This window comes from Pezoporus occidentalis, unplaced genomic scaffold (genome assembly GCF_034315485.1).
Source record: "Pezoporus occidentalis ecotype Australia unplaced genomic scaffold, CSIRO_AGI_Poc_V1 ctg35, whole genome shotgun sequence".
Classification (NCBI taxonomy): Eukaryota; Metazoa; Chordata; class Aves; order Psittaciformes; family Psittacidae; genus Pezoporus; species Pezoporus occidentalis.
The window spans coordinates 8,827,903-8,852,499 of NW_026915483.1; the positions used below are offsets into that span (position 1 = coordinate 8,827,903).

The 24,597-nt window shown below is 40.6% G+C and overlaps 1 protein-coding gene across 10 annotated transcripts in view; it reads left to right on the forward strand.

Annotated features, from left to right (window-relative positions):
• The window catches only part of GRM7 (glutamate metabotropic receptor 7), a 298,171-nt gene that overhangs the window by 182,364 nt on the left and 91,210 nt on the right, over positions 1 to 24,597 (forward strand). For 8 of the 10 annotated variants that reach the window (XM_062630396.1, XM_062630394.1, XM_062630393.1 and 5 more), the window contains 3 exons: positions 2,879 to 3,019; positions 16,569 to 16,769; positions 23,600 to 23,739. In XM_062630396.1, the coding sequence (XP_062486380.1) occupies positions 2,879 to 3,019; positions 16,569 to 16,769; positions 23,600 to 23,739 (482 nt within the window). Of the gene's footprint in view, positions 1 to 2,878; positions 3,020 to 16,568; positions 16,770 to 23,599; positions 23,740 to 23,833; positions 24,593 to 24,597 lie in introns of those variants that run through there. The other 2 variants (XM_062630397.1, XM_062630392.1) reach the window with 2 other exon arrangements.

Genomic DNA, 24,597 nt, shown 5'->3' on the forward strand with positions numbered 1-24,597 from the left:
CTTATTTTTCTGATTTGATTTTGGAGATGATGTCTTATGGAGCAGTGGACTTTGGATGCAAGTCACGAACAGTAGGTTCAGAATTAGGAAAATATATATTACAGTTGGGTCAATGGTACACAAAGCTAATACAAGGAGACAGATTGACCCCACTCCTAATCTTCTTTTTTATTTTAAAACATCTGTTTACATGCTGTCTATTTTTATCCCACAGCGGATGGATTGCTATGCTAATTTAACGATGCCATATGTTTTTCCTCTGACTCAATTTCATTGTGTGGAGTGCCAGATTGCATCAATTTACCCACCTATTTCAGTGAGAGAAATTGTTGGCTATGGTGCAAGGAACTTTTTTCTCTCTTTCAATGGAATATGTATTTACTGTCATTTCTAACTGCAAATTCAAAAGGAGCCATGTGATCATGCAATATAGAGAGATGGTTTAGTATCTATAAGAGCTTGCTGCTTCTGTGTTTCCACCCTCTTCTGCAGTGCTAGTACAGGCTGTAAAGCCAAGCAAAGGGACAAAGTAGATATTCTGAGATTTGCATCTTCAATGGATTTGCACTATAATTTAGCTCTGAGCTTCTCAGTGTGCAACCAGCATTTTCAAGTCCTCTTTCTGATTGATCTGCTTTATCCAGGTTTCAGATTTGTATAGTTTGAAAACCTCAACAACCTTCATAGAAAAAGAAAAAACTCTTTTGTAACTAAACTTGACTGGGATTACAGTTTTGGAAGGTTGCAGAAGAATACTGAATTTAGCTGTCTCAGTAAGCAAAATCTCTGATGTTGCTCATTGCAGGCTAAAACCAGATAACTAGAAAGACTTAGGAAAAGTATTCAGCACTACTGATAGTGGTGAATATCCTGCCATTTGAATATGCTTTTGTAAGACTGATATAACTCTCTGAAGAGAATGGCCATGGTGCCCTTTTATCCGAAGGACTGTCAGGTTTAGAAAAGTGTAAAACCAAGGAGGGATTTTGGCTGACAGGAGCCTGTAAACTGGCAAAAGGGGTGGAACAACAGTTGCTTGTTTTCCTGGCACCTCTCGTGATAAACCTTTTCCATGTTCTCTGCTAAGAATACTTGGCTGCGTCACTCCATGTGCTTTTCCTTCTGAACAGATGAGAAAATACAACTTTTGTTGGTTGCAATAAGGAAAAAAAAAAGACAAGAGAAAAAAGACAAAAGACTTTGTGTATGAGTGTGTAGATATGAACTCGTATATTTATCCTTGTGCAGATTATCTGTTTGCCAAGCAAAACCAAAAGTATACTGGGATAGCAATGCTATAAAAATGTTGTGGGAGGGTGGTGATCCTCACTGGTCATTGCTCTCATGCTCCTGAGGACCCACCACTGTCCATCAGGAGCGGGTTCACGCAGTGGGATGGGTGCCTGAGTCACTGCCCTATGAGTCTGTCGTCACACTGTGCTCTTGTGGGATCCTCAGTCATGGCAGCACCAAAGGTCAGATTTCGGCTGTCGTGCTAGTACTTAGGACATGTGTCTATTGATTTGTGATTGTTTGCACAAAGGTGTCTTTAGGCGTTTTGGAATTAACTCAGTTTTGGAAGAGAATGAAGGATAGAAGGGTGCTTAAATACAGCCAAGTGAAACAAGGTGCCTGGGATAGTTAGTAATGTGATGTTTCTTTTGATAATCTTTGAAGGGGTATTGTCTGAACTGGGAAAGGGTATCTAGCTCAGTTTTAAGCTACAGAGTTTGAAAACTAGATAGAGAAAATCCATACGCTATGGCAGATGTAATTTGTGATCAGAATTAAATAGATCAGGATTTAATTTTGTAGTAGAGTGCTTTTTTTAAATTACCTTTCCTGATTTGTAAGCCCTTAGATAAACCTTTTGTTTAATCACTATACACATGTGTGTGTGTGTTTCCATAAATAGGTGTGTATATATAGTGATATACATTTCTGCAAAAATAAATAAATAAAGCCAAAGGAAAGTATGTTTCTCTTCTGGCAAGTTGTTAAGGCGCTACGGAGAGAGAAAGAATATGGTTAAGAGCAATATGAAAACTAAGTACTATTTGCTGCTACACAGCTACTCAATAGTTATGCGGTTTATTTCGGCGAATAGAAGACTATGTTTCTGCAATGCAAGACAACTTGGGGGCTTCAGGTATCTTCATTGCCCTTCAGCTCAGGTATTGAAAATTGTAATGTTTCTCTTCATTATTTTAATATTGGAGTTGTGTATCATTTTTACCCTTGCAGCATTGCAAGCTGTTTGTGACTTCACTAGCAGACTGAATCTCACAGGTTTAAGGAAGGAAACCTTCCCCACTCACCAACCCCAGGATGCCCAATCCCAGTAAACTGTTGTGATTCACAGTTACCTCTTAGAAGTTTTGCTCTCTGAGCTTATCTGTACCTTTCTGAAAGGAAATTAAAGGAAAAAATTGTGCTCTGAAACCAATAAGGTGGACTGATAATAGCCAGTTTAGATGAAACTGCCTTCTCTGGAGGTCTGGAGAGGTTAATTGCAAAATTAGTTGTGTTGAGCTCAGCCTAATATCAGCTGTACCATATCATTTATTTTCATTCCTTATTGGCATATATCTAATTAATGCTTTCAGCTTATAACTCTCTTTTATATTAATCTCTGTTTTACATATATCTTACCTAGCTTTATACCTCACAGCAGCAGAGTAATCGACTTGCAAGCTGTAGCTGGTTAGGTAAAATGTGCAATGGACTTCCTTCCTTTCCATGACCATCCCATGTGGATAGAGATGTGAATGTGTGCTGGATGTTGAAAAAGATATAAACAAATACTTGTTTTCCAGGCTGCAGTAGTTCCTGTGCATTACGAACTGAACTTCAGATTCCTACCTGTCTCCTTCTCCAGGGTTTGATACCTATTTCACCTCCCGCACCTTGGAGAACAACAGGAGGAACGTGTGGTTTGCAGAGTACTGGGAGGAGAACTTCAACTGCAAGTTAACCATCAGCGGGTCAAAGAAGGAAGACACAGACCGTAAATGCACAGGTAACTTAATTTGTTTCACCTTCCTTGTGCTGGTGGACGTGAGCTGCAGTGGAGTGGCTGCATGTTTGATGGAAGGAAGCTTGGCTGGAGACAGATTGGAGAAATAAATTGTGGTTTTGTAGGTTGTAGAGAAAAGAGAACAGCAGCATCTGCCTTGCACTACAAAAGAAGTAGATTAGACGCAACAAAAAATACGTTCTTCTATTTCTTCTTTTTTTTTTCTGGCTGTCTATCCAGCAGGAAAATCAGTATTTTCTGTGGGACCCAGATGTGCTTTTGATTGAGTACAAGGTGGCTTGAACAGGTTTTTTATTAGTTTGGTTTAGATGGGAGAATATTTCCACATCTTGTGCCTTGTCACCTACTTGCAATTCGCATATTGGCCACCTCCTGTGTCTGCTCACGGTCCTGTACTAAGCATGTGCCTTTGAATTGAACTTTTGGAGGAAGTGCACCTGTAGGAAAGTAGTAGTACAGGGTGAAATGTTTTCGTTTTAGGTAGCATAAAGTTGTTACTCAGATTCTTGTTCTCAGTAATGTTGTTTAAGAGATTGGGGTTAAATAATTCCTTTTGCAACCTCAATTAGGTAAATTTCAGTCTGTAGTTGTGACTGAGGTTCATGACTTTTAGTAGTGTTTTGTTTGGCCTCTCATTTTCTGGTGCCTGACAGATTCACTCCTTTTTTCCTTGTATGAGGTACTGACACCATTTGAAAGATCATATTTTTCCAGGAATTCCTGTTTCTGATCACATGAAGACTCAGGGATTTATTTTTAGTACAGAGATGCCCAAGGGTGATTTCATTTTTAACTGAGTTACCCAATTCTCAGCACAACCATCTTAATGGCACTGATGTGTTCCTGGAGTTATCCAGGACTGAACAAGTGCTACCACAGGGATAACAGCAGCAGTGCCAGTTTAATGATCTTGTGCTGATTGAAGATACTGAGGGTACTTGCCTAGAAAAGTACTTCTAAAACTTCATAATATGATGAGTCTGCCCTCAGACTGCCAGGTCCTCGATGAGCTGGTGTTTGTGACGTGAATGACTGTAGTGCAGAGTTGGGCATTTGCTCAGGGCTTAAAAGGCAGCAGAGAAGCTTTGACCAGAACATATACCCCATGATAGAGATGGTAAGGCCAATAACGCTGTCTGACATCTGCCTTGCCTTTGCCTTCCCTTGCCTTTCCTTCCCTCTCATTTTAATTATTCATGACAGCAGTTTTAATGTGTTATGTTGAATAATTGCCTTGAATTTTGATCAAAGGAAATTAGTTCATAGGGAGGATATGTTTCACTTTGAAAATTGATGAAAACTTTCCATATTTCATATCATCTGCTTTTGGTTTCAATTCATGGATGGGAGTAGGAGTGTTGTTCATAGAAACAGTGCAGTTACCACTGGGAATACACTGCTGTTAAATTTGGCATTTGGAATCTCCCCCAAAGGCTGGAATTGAACTAAAAATTGCTACAAGATCTTCGGGATAATTTCTAGAAGTGTGTTCTCACCCTTATTGTTTATGCCATTATTTTATTACAGTTGCTCACAGTCTATGCTTTCTGATGTGAGCATAAAATGGCGTTCTGCTTCCCTCAGCAAAGCCTCAGCAGAAACAGTTGTTTTCATTGGCTAACTTACCCTATTGAACTGAAATGCCGCATTATAGCTCGATATTGTACCAAATGACATGCCCTGACATCTTCCTTCCCTCTTCTACAAACTGAAGTAAATTGTGCATCAGAAAAAGCATTAGCTTTGAATTATATTGCTAGCATGAGAGTTGTAATGTCTCACTGATGTAATAATATTATGAAGGTTCATCATCATTATTCTAAAATTTGATTAGTAATTTGTAATGAAGCAAGGTAGTAGGCTACAGGCCATCGGTTCCTGCAGCAGTCGAGCTCCTGAGCACCGGCGTGAGGTGTGGGAGCTCCTACTCTAAATTAATCTGCTTGCACATAGCAGGGAGCTCAGTGTTCATGGAACACAGACTGCGACCATGAAGAGAAGCTTCTCCAAGAAGGACCCTGCAGGCAGCTTACCTTTTTGTATTACAACTTTCTGAAATATCTCTACATGCACAACTTTTGCCTTAATGACATTTGTGTTTATTTAAGCATAAAAATTTTCCCTAGCTGGGGAAAAATGTTCTTTTCCAGGAAAGGATTAACAGAATAAAACAACTATCTTTGCAGAAGAAAACAGCACTCTGTTTCATAGCTGCGATTTTGCAAAGGAATCCATGCTGAATGCTCTGCCCACATTACGTTACATGCAGAGATGGGATCTGGGCTTTGTGAGCTCAACTGAAAATACTTTCCTGTACAAAACCATATTGTAATAACATTACCAGTGCCATGAGATTTAGGGATACGGGATTAACAGATGATAAAACAAGCTTTTTGTGTATATATATCCTCATGAACCAGGATGTTGACAAATTTCAAAGTGGTTATTAACATCAAATGTACAGTGCTGACTATTTAATAATATTATACTGTGCCACCTCTGTGCAGACAACCACAGTGTGCCTGCAGGTCTCTCTGCTAGCAACAGTCATCAGCATAGGTGCTCCTGCCTCCAACAGGAATGTCTCCACCTGACGGTATGGAATATTGACTGTGCCATCAGAATCACCTGCACCCACCTGTGGCAGAAAGAGGCGGATGCCAGAGAGAAATACAAGCACTTGGAATACACAGAGGCATCTGCTATACCCTGAGTGCCTGCATTTTAATGGCAGGTACCACTACCTGCAGAGGAAATTACAACACTTGACTAGTTTCCCTTATTAAACATAGCTTTTAATTCAGACAGCTTTACACTCAAGGAGACTTAATGAAGTGATATGAGGGTGATGTCACCTTGGATGTCATTTATCAGAATGTAGATTACTCAGAGAGCTTTTCTAATTACCTGCAAGCGTAACCAGTCTAAAGGCACAGCCCCGATGATGGCTCAGACAATGACTTGCTCTAGGGTAAATGCTGTGAGAATACTGCCTGCAAGATGAAGTGACAGAAGTTTAGCAAAAGGCTTCATAGAAGTGGGACAGTTGTGTTTAGAATTTAAATTGGAACAAGAGAAAATGCCTCAAAGGATCCAGATTCAACTTCCCTGGCAGTGTGTAGGCAGGCTCACTATCAGGACTCTGAATCTTTTTGGTCATTGTGCAGTGAGCAGCATCTCCCCCAGTCTTGTTGTGAGCAAATTCACATGCCATGCTACACACAGAGGAAACTCCTAAACCTGCCCGTCCTGGGGCATCTCTGAGCCCTGGCCTGTGTTGGGTCCTCATGGAAGGCTAGAGGAAGAGAAGGAGGCCTTGGAGGTGGGTGATCCTGGGACGGGGCTTGCTTCATCAGCAGGATTTTTCTGGACGAAGATTTAGTGGCTCAGGGGCCAAATCCCTGTCAAATGTAAGGAGCATCAATTATGAAAGGCTACTTTAAGGACTTTCTATCTGACAGTGTTACAAGGAAGGATTGAAAGACCCAGGTGTCTTGGGTAAAAGTAATAATAATTAAAAAGGCAGCAATTTGAATGTGTGTATATACACACACACTTGCTTCTGAAGCTGAGAATACCTCGTGCCAATGTGTATCAGAGACTTTGCATAAGATCAATAAACGCCTTGCTTATCAGCCTGCTTTGGATAAAACTGTTGTTTACTGAGGAAAGAAGGGATCAGATTTCCATTTAGTAATGAAAAAGGTTAAAGTAGAAAAGGAATAGTTAGGTGTTTACACTTTCCAGTAAAGTTGTGTGGCATTTACCATACGTCTGACAGAATTTCCTGTAAATGCCTTTTCTATAAGGGGATTTACCCTTTGAAGGGGAAGAAGCAATACGCAGTGCTGAGAGCTGCACTTGGTCCGGGTTTTCTCAAAACAAAAAATGTGTCTGAGAAATATATCAATATACCCAAAACGATGGAAGCCCAACTCTGGGTACCTGGTGTCATGGTTTGAGCTCAGCCTGTCAATTCAGCCTTCACTCACTCCCCGCCCTTGCTTACCCCCCACTCCCAGAGGGATGGGGAGGAGAATTGAAAGAATGTAACTCCCACGGTTGAGATAAGAACAGTCCAGTGACTAAGGTAAAGCACAAACCACTGCTGCTGCCACCAATAATAATAATGATAAGGGAAATAACAAGGGAAGAGAATACAACTGTTCACCACCCACCAACCAATACCCAGCCTGACCCCAGCAGTGAACTCGCCCTTCCAGGTAACTGCCCCCAGCTTATACACTGGGCATGACGTGCTGTGGTATGGAATACCTCTTTGGCTAGTTTGGGTCAGGTGTCCTGTCTCTGCTTCCTCCTGGCAGAGCATGAGACTCAGAAAGTCCTTCTTCAGAGTAAATATTACTGAACAGCAACAGAAAACATCGGTGTTATCAGAGCTGTTCCCAGGCCGAAAGTCAAAAGCACAGCAGTGCACCAGCTACTAAGAAGGTGAAAAATGACTGGTACTGCTGAACCCAGGACACCTGGCATGTTACCCTCAGTGTGGCAATGTACTGTGTTTCATGTCCATGGAAAATAGGGATGGGAGAAGACAGAAAATTTTGGAAAACCACTTTATTACCTGTAGTTTGGTTTAAAATTATACCGAAAGCTGGGATTTGGTAGGTTTTGGGGTTGTTTTTTGGGGGGGTGGGTTTTTTTTGAGGATAAGGAAGCTAGTAGCAGTATTCTATCTTTATTTCACCAGCAGTCGAGATGGCTTGTTCTGTGAAGCCATATGTTGGGGGAAGACAAATAATAAACAAAAGATGTAGCAAATAGCAGAGCCGGAGCATATCCAGTTATTATTTATAATTTGACTACAAAGAGTGATCTAGTGCACAAATAGGTTAGCAAAGTGCAATTTACTATGGAAAGGAAAATAGTTCTCAAAAGGCTATCAAAATTCCTCATCTCAGGGAAAAAATAAATTGCCCAAGATGTTTCAAGCAACTTACTGGCAGGTGGCCAACATCTAAAGCATTTTTAAAACAAATGCCAAGAGCCATGGTGTGCGATTCACTTTTTATGAGAGCAGCTTCATGGTCTTCTTTGGGATGAATATATATTGGACTTGAGGGTGTCAGAAGCCCTTAACTGTTCACAGTGCCCTAAAAATTGTGTCAGGGACAGGGGCTAAGTTTGGACTGATTCCCACTGATGGTGTCATGGGCTGTGAATGCCGACGGTGCTCCATCTCCGGCACTGCTCAAGGTTCAGGATGTCAGGTTTATACAAACAAATGTTTGCTGTTGCTAGAATGCAAAGGTGAAACCAAAGCTTCATTAGAACACTGCTGGTGTTTGCAGGGAACAGAGCAGAGTTGTGTTGCTGGTTGCTCCCAGCTCTTCTTAGCACCCTCTTCCTATTCATGGTAAGGGTTGTGGATATCACTGGATCTGGGTCTAAAACAAATATTCTTCAGAATTCTTCAGGTCTTCAGAAATTCATAAGAAGCAGGTTTAGGAGGATCCAAACCATCCACAGTACATTTTTCTTTTGTCCAAGAATCTGCAACTTCAGAAAACATTCTGTCCATTATTGCAGGTGTGCTGAACACGATGAGCCTGCCTTGAATTGCCTTCCCAAGGCTACACAGGGCTGAGCAGTTTGGTCAGCTCCCTTTAGTCAGCAGGCAATTTTCTGTGCATGAGGGTGATTTTTTCTGCAGCTACATAAAGGTGGGGGAATCTTATTCCATGTGTAACACAAAGACAAGCTGACTGATTTGTAAGCTCTGTGGTTGAACAGCCAAGACTGCGGAGGTCCATACTTTGTTGCTATCCCTCTTATCCCTTTTACTATTTTATTTTTCCCCCATCTTTCCCTCTCCTTTCTTCCCCCAAATCTTGGCCAGTGATAGTAGGTCTTTCTACTTGACCAAGTCCTTTTGTTAACACCTATTGTCATTATCTGTAAGCAGTCCTGCCTAGGCAGTAGTCCTAAACTGTACTGTAGTTCTAAGGAGTGGTTAGTCAAGGAACTGAAATACAGAAATATTTAAAGTAAAGCTGGTTGTCATCAATCCTGTATAAAAATTGTAAAGCAATTTCCTGTAGGACAAATACTGGCCTTGGATACCTTTCACCTTTCCCAGCTTTCCCTGGACACAGCAGGATTTGCATGCCTGTATCTCAGGGTGGATTTTTGCCCAGGATTTTATGGTGTGTGATTGATGACATAGGCATGAGCAAAAAAAACCTTTCAGTTAGCTGTTGTTACAGAGATTGCTCTGGGCATTTTCTCCTCCAGGCTCCAAGGCATGGAACAAAATGTATGTTCATGTGTGTGTGCGAAGGTATATATTATTTCAGTGCAGAAAGGATAAAGACTAAAATTTATCTTCTTTTGCTTGCCCTGCAAGCTATGAATAAGGTTAAAGGGCAGACCAGGAGGGGAAATTTATCTTTTCAATTACATCCTGTGCTCTGATGCAGGTAAATAAGTGGCCTGGATAATTGTTTTCCATCTTTGCTAGTATAGCCTGACTCTTCCTCCCCCCTTCTTTCTCAGGACACCTACATGATGTTTCCTTGCTAGGGAGTGGCTGATCTAGGTTTTTGTAACGTTTCCATTGACAGCTTCTGCCTTTTCCTCTTTGTGGTGATGATTGTCTTTCCAGTAGTGTGTGAGCTTGGTTATAGACAGGCTTCTTCTCAAATTACAATGTTTAAAGGGGGAAACAAATTCAAGGTACATCTGAATGAAGCAGTATGCTCTCCAAAAAACTGCTTGTTACCAAGTCCAGCTCACCTTTGGGTGACTCCTTTAACTTTTCTGAGCCAACACAGCTGTAGCCACAGCTTGGAGATGCTAAGATTTTCATGTAGATGTATGGTTAGCGAACCATATATCTTAGTTTTGACTTACATACATACATAGATACATACATAGTTTTGACTTATATTTGAAATCCAGGATTTCAGTTCTCTATTTTTTTACTAGGTTGCATTGCATCTTATTTTGTAAATACTTCAACAATCTTCAGACTGTCAATACATCCCAGTGCTAACACCCATGAGAAAAACAAAAGTCAACTTTTATGTCTGAAGAATGTGATATGCACAAGTTTAGGTGTGAGTAAGCCATGTTAAGCACTAGCTTGCAAGTTGACTGCTTATGTGTAACTCTTTCTAAGCAAAATATTTTTTCGTATAATATCAAATTTTCCAAGTACACATTGCAGTTTAATGACTGTTATGCTTTGATTTCAAAAAGTGAATCTCATTTAACGTCATAGTACGTCAAAATATATGTACACCTGAAATTCCTGAAAGAATCGTGCAAGGGTTATTTCATTAAACCAGCCTTGAAGAGTTTATTCTTAAGTTTTATGTATTTCTAAACTCTTTTATCTTTCAGAAATACATTTCTTAAAATTGCTTAGATTTCTAGATCGCCAAGGTGAATTGCCACAAATCCCCATGATTTAAATGACTGTCGTCTTGCTATTTACATACCTATTCCTCTATCTGCAAACTGCATTTTCATCCAAGTGCTAAAATACAAAGATAGCTCCAATTTAGCTTTCTAATCTTTAAAAAGTGCTTTTTCTTCACTTTTTCTTGATCACCATCTTCACCAGCAGTTATTGCTACAGGAAGCTTGCTTTATTTACAGGTTAGCAATATAAAGCTGTAAAGTGTCTGTGAGTTAGTTACATTGGTGCTGGCTATCCTGGTGCTGATTTTTTTATTTATGAGTGTAGTACTTCAGCACTGGAATATAGTTAAGACCTATTGCATGTTTTAATAAGAATGTTGAATGCACAGAAGACATCTCAGGTAAGAAAATTAGGTCAGTTTTCTAATCTAAAATCTACTCTGGTGTACACATGCATACCTGAGAACAGAAACTGTTACGGTGGCTTGAATCAGTGTAATTGAGGAAAAAAAATCATTGTCTGACAGATAGAAGTGGATGTAGTGTCACAAAACTCAATGCATCCCTGCAAACTTTCTGTAAGCTGCTGAAGAATTATCATTGTTATTATTATCACCATCATTATGATGTAATATTGATATTTGTGGTATTGGAATAACAAATTTTCAGTAGGACTTTCATGAGCACTGTGCAAATGAGCACTATGCTCATTTTGGTTGTTACTGAAATACGTGTTAGTGAAAACTAGTTACAGTACAGGGACATTTTTTTTGTTGTCCTTCTAAATGACAAATATAGTGTAAGGCATTGTGAGAGCCTGGTTTCCTAAGTTTGATTGGAGAGTGTTAGTGTATTGAGCTTAAAGCTGACTCTATCTGCTTTCTGAGGGTTTCAGTGATAGAGTCACTAAGTACAGCTGTATCTCTGTATATCTGCTGCTGCAGATGTCTGACTGTGGGTCAAGTGTATATTAACTTTTTTTAAAAAAGCCTTTCTAGTTAAAAAAGACTTCCCTGCTTGTCACTGCCATAGAACAGTTGGCCTGACTTCCAAATTTGTTGCGCAATATGAATTTATCTCTCTTCATCAGAGTCACAGAAGGCTGTAGAGCTGTGCTGACACAGCAGGTTGCAAAGGAGATTAAGCAAGATTTCTCTTTAGCCATTAGAGGTAAGGCAGAAATTTTGTCCTACCACAGAAGGACGTTCTTGTGTGGTTAGCAGTAGAAACTTGAAAGTTCATCTGTTTTCCTGAAGAAAATCCACGAGGACTGGATTGATGGGTTTAAGATAATGGCTTGTGTCTATAATGAGATCTTCTGAATTAGGATGGGCTGGATAGATGACTGTAACTACATAGCTGTGTTATTGAATCTCGCATTTCTTTGTAAAATGACAATACATGGATTATATTGCAAAGAGGGCTGATTGTCATGCTCTACTTGTTTAAATTACAATATTTACTCTAGCATATTGTTAGTTTTTCTCAAGCTGTAGTACTCAGCTACTTTCAAATAAAGAGCTTATTTGGAGAAGCTTTCAGACTTTACACCTCCTTGTATGTACAGTAATGTCTATATCATGAGTGAATATCCTAGGAGTAATAGCTCTGATCTTATTCTGAAGAGCCCTAGATATAGGTACTTGTCTATTAAAGATGGATCCATTTCTTTTCTGCTCTTGTGCATGTTTCTGGAGTACCACAAGTACAGCCATTGCAGCTGCAGAGGCTGAGCATTCTGTGTGTAGCTGGAGGAAGCTTCAGTATCATTATGAAATAGCATGTATAGGCACTTGCACAGTTACAGACTAATAATTGTAGCTGTTGCTTCATGGATGTCTCTCTGCTCACAAGCATCAGGCTTCTAATGATGCTTAAATATGCCGGAGATGGATGAAGAGTATGCATTTTTCTGTCAGCACTTAACCAGCTGCTGAATTCTAACTTGTACAAATAATAGCTGCTTGTTTGAGACTTTGAGCATTCCACAATCTTTAAATTAAATCTCTTGCTAATGACGACTACCACTGGGTTCTTAGCAGCACAGCTATGTAAGTTCCTTTGAAAATGTGTTTAATCCTTCAGAAACTGAACCAATGTCTGAATTCAGCTAATGTAAGCACCAAAGAAGTGGGGTTTTGATAACTATCTGTATCAATTATATGTGATAAAAATTGTCCTTGCAATACTATGTCTACATCGTATCATATCCCGTACATTATGATCAATGATGAGCCCAGAAAAATCAGCTGAAGGGGAGATGTTGAGAAAATGCAGTATGAAAAACTGTTTTGTCAGCTCCTTCTCCATACAAGGAGGTGTTAAGCATCACCCTTGTGGAGATGCAGAAAGGGTGACCAAGAGTACTTAAACTTGCATTTAATTTCTGTCATCTGAAGGAGATAGTACAAGAGGACCTCTTTCTCTCTGTATTGTCACTACTCTGGGTTTGGGGTTTGGTTTTTTTTTCCTCTTTGTTGCAGTATTTTTCTCTTGTGAAGATTTGCCTGAAGCAAGAGACCTAACTGCTCAGTCTTGTAGGAATCATAATGGTGGGCACTTGAGACTCTAGTAACAAGTGAGGTTAAATTATTTGTCATCACCTTCAAATAGATCTTTTGGAAGCAAAAACTGCTCATGTCAATAAATTGCCTTTGTGTTTCATCCTTCTCCTGACATCCCAAGGTACTCCATTTCAATTCCATGGAGCAGAAGTGCATTCTCATGAAATCGCTTTGTGTGTATATGTCTCAGGTGTCAGCTACTTCATTGCTGAAGAAAATAATGTTGTCTCATGACTCCTGAGATCACCAAGTTATGGAGAGTTAAAAAGAAAAAGATAAAAAGGCAACCTGTAAAGAACAGGGCATGTAAGAGGAGCAGAAGATTCCCATATCATAGTGCAAATGGGGTTTATGTTTGCCTTCTGTGCTTTTGGTGTCTTCTAAAAGCATGGAGGGTGCATGGTTTCTTGCTGCACCCAACACCTGAGTTCATCCTTTCTCTTGCACCAAGTTTTGCTTCTTTGAGATGTCCACAGTGCTCTAACAAGACTGGGCTGGGGGTTCAAGACTACCTCTTTGCTAGGAGGCATACACAGCACTGGGATTGCTATGTTTAGCTGTAAGAAGCTAATGACTTCTGGGTTTTTTATTCCAGGAATAATTAATAACTGAATTTCTCTACAGCCATATATGCAGGAGCTAGTCCTGAAGCATGTGGTAAAATTTTCTGCTTGGTTTCTTCAGCTAAACCAAGGAGGGGGAAATAATTGTCACAGTACCATTGAAGTTGGAAATAAAATTGTGCCCATCACCTAGGTTTATTCCTGTCTGAGAACAGACTTTGGGCCTGATTTGCTGCTCATTGGATTAATATGGTGGTAGTTTGATATAAACTAGAAGGAGCACTGTTCAACTGGATATTTTAATTTTGTTTTTTTTTAGTGTTGAAGTCTGGAGGCTTTTTGACATATATAAAATATGGGAATTGCTTTGCAGGTTCATTTCTAGTTCAAATTTGGACTAAACTTTTAATTGCAATAAAGCCACTTTAAAAGGTAACCTATGTTCTAGATGAAGGATAGCAAGCTGTTGTTCTAATTGTATAAGTTCCTGTATGTTTTCTGGGAGGGCAGTTAGAATTGACAATATATCTGGATTTATTTTGCACAAATTCTTGATAATAAACTCAACTAAGTGGCTGGTTCTAGTACAGGAAAGCATTCTTTTTACTGGAAATTCCATTGAGTTTTTCAAATCTTTATTATTTTCATACTGGGACACTGCTAATGTTGCTCTTTGGGGCTTTTTAAAGTGGATTTTGCTCAGGTTCCTTTCACAGATATTTCACTGCTAAAGGTTTTTTTTTCCTGCTGTGCATTTGGCCAGCCATGCTTCTGGAACTTAATATGCCTAATCAGTATTGTTTGTGTGCAGCATTTCAATCCCAGATTCACTTCCGTTGGCATACGTTTCTGTTGCATTGCTAATTTGGTTATTTAGCTGAGCTGAAACCACTTAAAAGCATTTTCCTTGTCAGGGCCTGGAAATATAGTAAGTTCTGCAATCAATGAGAGGGGAGTGAAATAATGAAAAGGACAGTATGTGGATCTTCACAGTCTGGAAGCTGTCTTACACTGCTGAATTATTTGCAGGATTTCAATGTTTCCAGTGTAGCTGAGATTTAAAATTGAGGGGCTGTGGTAATGGGTCTCTCAAACATGGTATGCAGGTTGAGTGAATTAGACATCAAAGGTGCAGTTTGGTAATTACAGAGGTAACCAAAGAAGGGGGAAAAATTTGAATCATTAAAGATGTTCATATAAGGGGATTAACATCTTTCCTTATCTTCAATGATTTTTATGGATATGTAGACATTATTTGTGCTGGTAGAATTTCTGTTACAAGGTGGCGATTTCTGTGTGCTTTTTTTGTAGTTTTGGTCTACTTCCTCTCCACTCAAGAGAAAAAAAGGATTGTTTGGGGGGAACTGCCTTTGTCTCCCGAGCTGGTACAAACATTTTAGCTGAGCAGCAACAGAAAAATGGACTTTTTGCTTCTGTTAAAAACCATTAGTTCTCACATTCATTAAAAACCTGATTTCCTTTTCTTATTGGTATCAATCAGCTAATTTAAATTCACTCATCCCTATTTCTAATTAAGGATGTTAACAAAGAAATTTCTCCCACTTGTGTCCTCCAACTGAACATTTACTTTGATTGGATGTCTCTCAAATAGTTGCAAGCGCTGGTTTCTCATAGCTCCTGGCAGTAGGCAGACTTGCAGGTACTGCAGGAAGGTGATCAAGCCCTATGTGAGGTTAGAAATAAGTGTGATGCTGCAGGTAAAACAAGTGGAGTGTGGCCACCCTTGGAAAAGAATAGATTGCACTTCTGCTGCTTTCATCAATGCAGCTCAGAACACTTCACAAGCCGTAATTATGTTTCACAAAACCCTGGTGAGGTGGGGAAGTATAATCACACATCTTTCAGCTGGACAGATTGAATCATGCAGGTGTTACTTGGACAAGGTAAAACAAGAAGTGAGTGGACAATGTCATAAAAAAAAAAAATAAAAATCAGAGATTCCCGATTCTCTGTTGTGCCTTCTTCAGGCTCTGAATATACGGTTTGGTTTGCTTAGTTGCAGTTCACACAACCATAAAAACAAGACCACCTTCTTCCCTGGTTTTACAGTTATATTACATATCCATATCAAGTCTGAGAGGGAGAGAATGGTTAAGGCATGAGCCAAACACCTGAAATACTTTTTTTGTCACTGCAATTGAGTTCTTTTGGCCCTTTGTGGTTTAATTTCTGTGTTCCAAGTTTCCATATGCAAATATGCTTCCTTTCTCTCAAACTTTTTCTTATGCCTTGGCCTGTTGGATAGGAAGATCTCTGAGGCAGAGGGTTTGTAGTTTCGAACATGCTGGGCGCTGCAGCAATCAAGGAATGACTCTAAAACCACTGCTTTTCCCCTGTTGCAGTTGGAATGACATTAAGCATTTGGATTCCTTGAGTTCTTGCCTGCTAAAATATTTTAAAGGCAATCAGTGGATTCTGAAGGGCATTTCAGTCTCTGTAGGTTGGAAAGAGGAGGGGTGCGTAGTTAATGCAAACAGACTGAGCTACCTGAGGTGGCGTTAATAGCAGGCATGTTTCACTCAGTTCTCTGGAGCACCCCTTCGGTTGCAGCTCTGAAGTGATTCTTTCTTCCCTCAATCTGGCTGTCTTTCAATTAGAGACTGGGATTTGCAGCAGAACAAAACATCAGACTTTAAATACCAGCTGTGCTTTATTTTAAATGCCTTCTTCTTTCAAAGATATACTTTGGGAGCACACAGAGTCTGGTGTTTTCTCTCTTTAAGATAGTCCCTGCAGGTTAGTTTCAAGGTTGTGATTATGGTAGGATTTGTTTCTTTGGACCGCGGTAGAATAACTCGCAAGAAATGTTAATTATCCTACTATCACAAAAGGCTTGGTTCTGTTTCAATTAGTAAAACCATAACTTAATTTTTTTGATATTGATTAAAGCATTCAGTTCTTTAAGTGTGCTCTAGGAGGATTCATTTGTATTTGATATCAGGAAATCACTGTTCCTTACTGTCCTTCTGTGTGTGTGTGTTTGTTTCTAACATGCAGGACAGGAGAGAATTGGCAAAGATTCCCACTATGAGCAGGAGGGGAAGGTCCAGTTCGTGATCGATGCTGTGTATGCCATGGCACACGCTCTGCACCACATGAACAAGGACCTCTGTGCTGACTACCCTGGGGTCTGCCCTGAGATGGAGCATGCAGGAGGCAAAAAGCTGCTCAAGTACATCCGCAGTGTTAACTTCAACGGTGAGCAGAGCCCACTGCTTCAGTAGCACGTTGACCCATGTGACTTTTTTTTTTTTCCACTTAATTTCACTTTATACAGTTTTTCATTCGGTGCAGATCAAGATTTTTTCATTGTTATGCTAGTTTGTGGCAGAAGACCGTGTGTTTTCATGTTTTGGCTAAGGCAAACAGGTTACTACTGCCCAAAGACAGAAATTGCTGCTGCTATTTTAGGATACCTTCCAGAAGACTGATTTCCTGTGGGAAAAGTAACTGGGTAAAAGCCTAAGCTTGTCTCTGACTAAGTAAGCCTGTTGAAGCCCTAAAGTCTGTTAGCATCACACATCTTTTTTTCGCTTAATTCATGTTGGTTTTGTACCTAGAGAAAACTACGAGGATGAACCTAGCTTAACTGCATGCTCAAGAGGTGGGAGAGGACAGTTTAAAGGGCCAGGTCCTCTTGCAGAGCCAGACCCTGTGTGATTTAGAATAGTTACTTCAACCTTCCTTCCTCTAGTAAGACTTCAGAGGAGACAAAGCATCCTGGGAATGAAGGTGGGAGCACTTTATCTTTTTGTCTTCTTATCCACCTATGCTTCCCAAGTGTGGCGGTGATGGTTGTAATACCAACCCACTGTTTCAGACAGTACAACTGGCTTTCATGTATTTTCCCTACACTGCACTGTATAAATAAGGCCTAAATATTAGCACAACTTTCATGCCTTTATATGTTTTACTGTAATTTTTTGGTTTCATACTATATATTGTTGTCGTGGTTTAAACCCTAGCCAGACAGCTTGTTCACCAGTGAGTGGTGCCGGGCTGACAGCAACTGAGGCCCCCCCCCCGCCCCGGGGCTCTCCCCTTCCCTGCTCCCGGAGGAACGGGGAGGAGGATCGAAAGGGTGCAACTCCCATGGGTTGAGACAAGAACAGTCCAGCAACCAATGTGCAACACAAATCACCACCGCTACTATCAACTACAACAATGATAAGAGAAAATAACAAGGGAAGAGAATACGATACCACTGGCCAAGAAACGAGTCCCACCCGGAAGCCCGTGTCCTTCCGGATAACTCCCAGTTACCCCCCCACCCCAGGCATGACGTGCTGTGGTATGGAATGCCTCCTTGGCTAGCCCGGGTCAGGCGCCCCATCTCTGCTTCCTCACAGCTTCGCCTCCTCCCTGGCAGAGCATGAGCCTCACAAAGTCCTTGGTCAGGGTAAACATCACTTAGCAACAACCGAAAACATCAGTATCACCAACACTGGTCCCAGGCTGGAAGTCAAAACACAGCACTGCACCAGCTACCCAAGAAGGAGAAACATGACTGCTACTGCTGAACCCAGGACAATTGTTTCATAATATGAATGTTGTTTCAGGTAACAAATATTTACCTGCAGTCAGCCCAGAGGCACCTGAGCAGATTGCTTCCAGCAACTTAGTGCTATTGCTCCTTCATAAACCTTGTGGATGTACTTACCAGGAGGTCTTCTCTAACCTTAGCTCTGTGTAAGACTGAGATCTGAGATTTAGCCAGGAGCCAGAAGTTAGACATCCAAATCCATATTTAGAACAGATTTAGGAAACTCCTGAAAAAAACCATCCTTCTGAACTGGGTGAGGCAGCCAGGGCTGTCGCTGCCTGGGAAGAGGTTTGCATAAGCTTCATGTTCTCCTCTGGCAGCACAGTGAAGCGTTGCCTACAGCTAATAAACATTTTTATTAATAAACTTAAAAAAACCCACACATAGCCAATAGGACCTGAGAGATTTAAAGGCAGGAACACAGCTGGTGTCTCATGGTCAAGCTTGGTAATTTGTGCCAAGGATATTTTTCTTTCCCATATAAATCATCTTATGAATAGCAAGGTGAATATGAGGAGATTTTAATTTCTTTCCTTGAAGTAAAGAAAGGTGAAGTAAGGTGTTAACTACAGCCAGGAGCAACTTTTGAGATGGATGATCTGAGGGAGGGAGTTCTGGAGTTCTACTTTCCTCATTTTGGAAGGTTAATTATAAATGACAAAGCTCCTGTAAATGTACAGCATTCATGTACAGTATTGCACTTGGGCCACGTTAATACTGACAAGCAGCTTACACATGGTCATCTTGACAGTTCTTGCCTATAATGACACTGAACGGTCATCTGATCATTCTAATAGAGCTGAGAAATTATTTATGAGAAACTGGATGTCCAGCTAATGCTGCCTAATGTCCAGGTCCAGGAAGGGGCTTGCACCAGCTACGGTTTCCTTATTTGAGTTTTCTCAATCAGGCTTTTAAAAGATTATTTTTTCCCTCCATTTGTGATTTATTTACATGGCCATATGGTGTTTTTTATTGCTTCTATATGTGTAATTCATGTCCAGCACAGGGACTGAAGTAGTCATTTGCTTTTTAGCACGGGAAGGAGAATGGTGGCAAAACTGGGATAGCTTTAAACCTCTTTAATTTCACTTGGCTATCTGGGTGTTGGCATTTTCCATGGGGAAGGAACCAATTTATTTTACAGTTGATTATCCAGGGGCAGAGTTTAGCTTTTTCTTGTGACATTCATAGTGCATAAGTGCACATGTGTTTCTACACCCGGGCTCTGTGTTCAGCTGTAGCCCTCTTTGGGCTTGTTCCTCGGGGTATGGAAAGATGCTTTGAAACCAGTTTCTTCTTGGTACTTTGTAAAAGTAAATTCCCAGCATTGCTGTGGATTAGCTTGGTCTTACTACTGGCCCAGGATAAGGAGCCATCAAAACTTACCAAAAGGATTAGGCCAGCCTGAAAAGTGCAGAGGGATGAAGCAATGGAAGAAGCAGTGAGAAAGGCTTTGGCTGGTCTGGGTAGTGTATTCCTGTTGATAAAATCTGTGAGCTCCTGGAACACGGTGCTTGTATGTTCCTTAGTTATCATGTCATGGCTGGGAGAGCAGGGTCAGAGGAGTGTGCTCCTCCCTGCAGGCTGCTGTGCAAGGACAAGCCACCTAGGAGTGGAACCAGATCAATAAGCCCTGGGTCTTCCTGACATTCACATTTCTGAAAACATAAAAATCATAGAATCATAGCATTGTTTGGGTTGGAAGGGGACTTAAAAGATCATGCAATTCCAATCCCTATGCTTTGGGCAGGGATACCTTCCACTAGACCAAGTTGCTTGAAACTCCATTCAACCTGGCTTTGAACACTTCCAGGGGTTTTGAAGCTAGAACTTGAAAAGTCCATGCTTAAAATCCTGTTCTCTGAGACTTCTGTCTAAATTTGTAGTAAAACCAGAAAACAGAGCAGTGAGAGTGCTTTGCGCAAAGTGTGTGTCACAGAGAAAAAATGTAGCCCATTTTCAAGCATCTTGAGCCCATGAGCTTGAGATCCTCTTTGCATGTAATAGACCTCCTTGTCACCGTGCAGTTAAAATCATCCTGTCTGTACCTGCTTTTGGAGTCTTTTCTTCCTTGCAAAAGTATAATGACATTCATGCAGAAAGAGCTCAAGCAATGCTTTAATGAAGAGAGACAGGGTTTGTACGAGGAGCTCAGTGTGCATTTTGATATCATCACACTACACTGAGAACAAAAAATCCCAAAGTAAGGAAAACTTAAAACCTCAAGTGCAGTGAGATTCTGATAATCTCAAAGTGCAAAGTGATTGTATTTTTGTCAGTGTCAGACTAACAATACTGTTCGTATGAGCTCTTCAGATCCTCAAACTGCAGTAAACGTGAACTGAATGGTAAAGAAACACCTTAGCTATTTACACCTGTCTAGCACCCTGTCCTTCTCCTGTTAATTCATTTCTCATCTTGTGGTGATTAAGAGACTGAAATCCTACAAATTCTGTCAGTAATGTCTGTTTTTGAAGTCATCCTGCAGGTGAAAGGGTGTCATGTACTCTCTGTGTCTATGTAGTGAGAAGGCAGCTTATTTTTAGGGAACTTAAGATGAATTAAATTGTCATAGCCTCTGAATGAGCAAGAAGCTGCAGTCTGGAGGCTAATAGCTTCTGAAGTGCTCTTGGGGCTGAGCAAAATCCTTGTAAATCCCAATAGAAGGAAAATAAATCCTAAATTATCAAAAAACAACTAAACAACCATGTGTTTTAATAATTAGAAGATCAAGAAGTCAAATAATAAATAGGAGCATGTTTGAAAATGTTGTTTCTTCTCTATAATGAGGTTTTCATACATGAGTTTTTCTTATTTTCATAAGTGCACAAATGAACTTGAATTGTGAGCGGAGACTGAAATGCTAAAGCAATTTCGACCAGGACTGACAGGTCCCTACAGACAGACGATACAAAAAGAGCTCCAAAGCATGCACTAGAGCCCACACAAAGGTTAAGGAAGGCTTGCACTCACTAAGCAGATCCTTGGCTGGGAACCCAACTTCAAAGTCAGAAAATAGGATGCTTGTGCTTGACTTATGACCCGAGATTATCAGTTCTTTGCATTTCTATAGATACTCGTCTTCCCTATAGATCCCAGACTTTTCACAGCATTTCTCTGTATAATTTTAATGCGTAAATGGTGATTTAACCTGAAAACAGCAGCAGGTGTTTACTATTGACTATCAAGTATCCACATCCATGCAGGAGGTCAATGTCGCAAAGGATTGCGCCTGTAAGGGTCTCTGGAGGTGACCCAGCAGGCAATGCTGTATTGTGCCATGTTGCTTTTTGCAGCACCGCAGCATCCAAGTGCATCCACTGACCTTAAGGATTATTTTAAATGTCAGTGTCTAAAATCTGTCTGCATGTAGCTATGCAAAGCAACAGTTAACTGTAACCTACAAAAAGCTGTCTTGCACAGAAACTGCACATTTTGGAGTGATGGTTCCTGATCTGCTTTGTCACCCTAGGACCTCTTAGGTCCATAACAGCACCTATCCTTCATGTTGGCCTTCTGCTTAACCTTGTTGTCCACTTCCTGCCCCAGTAGGGAATGGGGGTCCTACCAGCACCGTCAGCAGGCAGGTGGGTAACCTCCTCTGAGTGCCCAGGCAGGGAATGGAGAGGCTTGGTTCTACCCAATGCAACATGGTAGAGTGGCCAGGGCTTAGCCAGGAGGGTTCTGGGCAACGTTGCTGTCAGCCCATGAAGGTGATTATGGACATGCTCTTGGCTGCTTCCCCTCAGCCTATGGAAAACTGTTGACTTTGGCATGGCTATGATGACGGCATCATCTCTGAGGCTGCCTGTTGATGCGCAGGCATGGACCTTTCATGTCCATGCCAGGGTTTTGTCAGGATGTGGGGAATCTACAAATGTCTATGCTGCATTTTGGGAGCCTCACTTGAGCTCCTACTCTTTGAATTGTACTTTTTTGTCAGCTCTGACAAAACCAAGCTTAACTAATAATCTATAGCCTTTTAAGAGTTGTGATTAGCTAAATCCCATTTTACCATTTGTTCTGTCTTTCCAGAAAAGCCTAGGAATTACAGCCATTTCTTCTTATTCACCCTAAGTGTTTTCACTAAATGTATTCTGGCTACATTAATCTGTAATGACAATTAAGTATCTGCCTAGCGTTCATAAAGGAACTAGTGAGGGGAGATTTCAGTGGAAGATTTTCTGTACCAGCCTTTGAACTGAATTTTTATCTGATCTCAAAGGATTGTAGGGATAGACAGGAAACAATTTACCAGGGCTAGAATGGAAACTATGCTAATTCACTCCTTCAAATCTCTTTTCACTCACTGGAATTCAATAAAGAATGGGAATCATGAAGAAAACCATAATCTTAAAGTTCAATGGTACAACAGGAGAGATTTTTTCGTTGCTTTAGGGAAAAAAAAAAAAGAAGTTGTGCAGGAGAAAGAAGCTTTGAATATAGATATGATGGAGTATTGTCATAATCTTCAATCTTGACACAATATTACTCTACCCTACTGAAACCTATTTTAATATGTCTTGAAATAAATGTCACCCTTGAAATTTTCACCTAGAGATCTAAGGAAATGCAACGCTGTTTTGAATTCTCATCTAAGAAAGGGTTTTTATCTAATGCCATGCTAATAAAATACAGACGTTCTGGTGAGAACTCACCTGAATATCAGGACTCATCTGTCCCATTGCTGGTGCACCTTCAGGCTGCTGATTGTCTTTGCTAAGCACCAGGCATGAAAGAAGGGTTGGGGGGATATCCTTGCCTTGTTGCTTGCCCTGTGCTTCATTTCTTATGTTAGTCACCTTAGTATATGGCAAATTAAGTTAATTTAGGAACCTGATCGTGAACTGTTCCTGACTGAGATACTTCTTAGCCTGTGTCAGGGTCATAAGAACCTAAATAATGAAGTACACAAGGATCAGTCGTCTTATAGCTTAGTCTGTTCTTTTCCATCCCAACTGCATGCTGATTATGGGAATAAGAACATATTGTGGAGGAGGAAGCTATTTCTGGATGCTAGTCAAGATTCACTAGACTCGGGCTGACTTCTGACAGCAGTATCTCTCAGAAGCAGATGGAATATTTTTGGGGTGGGGGTTTGGTATCCTTTAGAGGCTTCATTCACAGGAGTGATCTTCACTAAAGAACTCCCTGAGAAAAGAGAGACAGGAGGGAGGGTGGAGGGTAGAAAGAAAAGCCTACTGGTATTTCTTGCTTTGTGCAAAGCAAGAGTGAAGTAAGGCTGATTTAGTTCTGCTTTGTTTTATTTTTAGTTGGGATGTTTGGGCAGTGATAATTAATCTCTGGAAGAGGGCTAGGTTGATGCCACTGTGTTCTGAAGTACCCTTATTAGATGGTTGGGTGATGGATTACCTTTGCCTGAAACACACTGCCAGTCTGTAAGCTCTCAATTGTGACTAAATAAAACAGATGTTGTAAAGAGTTGGTGTTGGTTGGATTTTGTCTTGTTTCTTTCACCTAGGCAGTGCTGGCACTCCAGTGATGTTCAACAAAAACGGTGATGCCCCAGGGCGCTATGACATCTTCCAGTACCACACCACCAACACCAGTACCCCAGGCTACCGCCTAGTTGGCCAGTGGACAGATGACCTCCAGCTCAACGTGAGTCCTGTTTTATCCTTTGCTTGCTCTCTGTTGTCAGATATTGTCTCTGAATGCTGCAAAATTAATATGAAGCTTTACTATTTCTTCACAGCTGCATAATGGCGTTGAGGTTTTTTGTATGTTATCTTCTTTTACTCTGTCCTGCAACCTTTTCTCTGTTCCCTGAGTACCAAAGCTCATCAGACTAATAGAGACATTAGGTGATCATGCAAATTTTATTGCTTTTGTGTGTCTAAAGTCCCTAGTTGCCAGCTTGGAAAATGAGGCAATAATGCCTTGCAGTTTGAAACCAATGGGCTTTCATTTGCAGATGCTTTTCAGTTTTCCAACTTTTAGGAAAGCTGAAACTTTCCTAATACATGTTGTTTGAGTGACTCACTTTTTTGGTGTTACTTTTAAGCACATAGCAAAGATATCCATATGAGATGGCCATTTTATAATGACGCTTAAAAAAAACACAAGCGCGTAAGAGCAGGTGTTCAAACATCTTCAAGACACTTAGATGTTTCCCAGATGAAAGAAAACGTAACTGGTGGCTGAGAAAGCTGGAGACTCTTGTGTTGTCTTTGTCTATACAAGGATAGTCTGTACCATGATTTTGGAGATCTGGGTTCAGGCTTCCTGCTTGACTTCGTGCAAGTTGACTGAGCCTCATATTCATGGAGAAGTGGTGCCTCTTTAACCTTACAGTTACTTTACTCCTTATAGACTGTTACTAAATCACAAAGACAGTGTTTTCAGTTCAGCTTGACTACTCTTTAGCAACAAAGCCTGAATAAAATCAAATTATTTCTGAAACGAAATGCCAATTGCTACAGGTTTTTCCTCTCCCATTCAAAGCTTCCACCCAAGGTT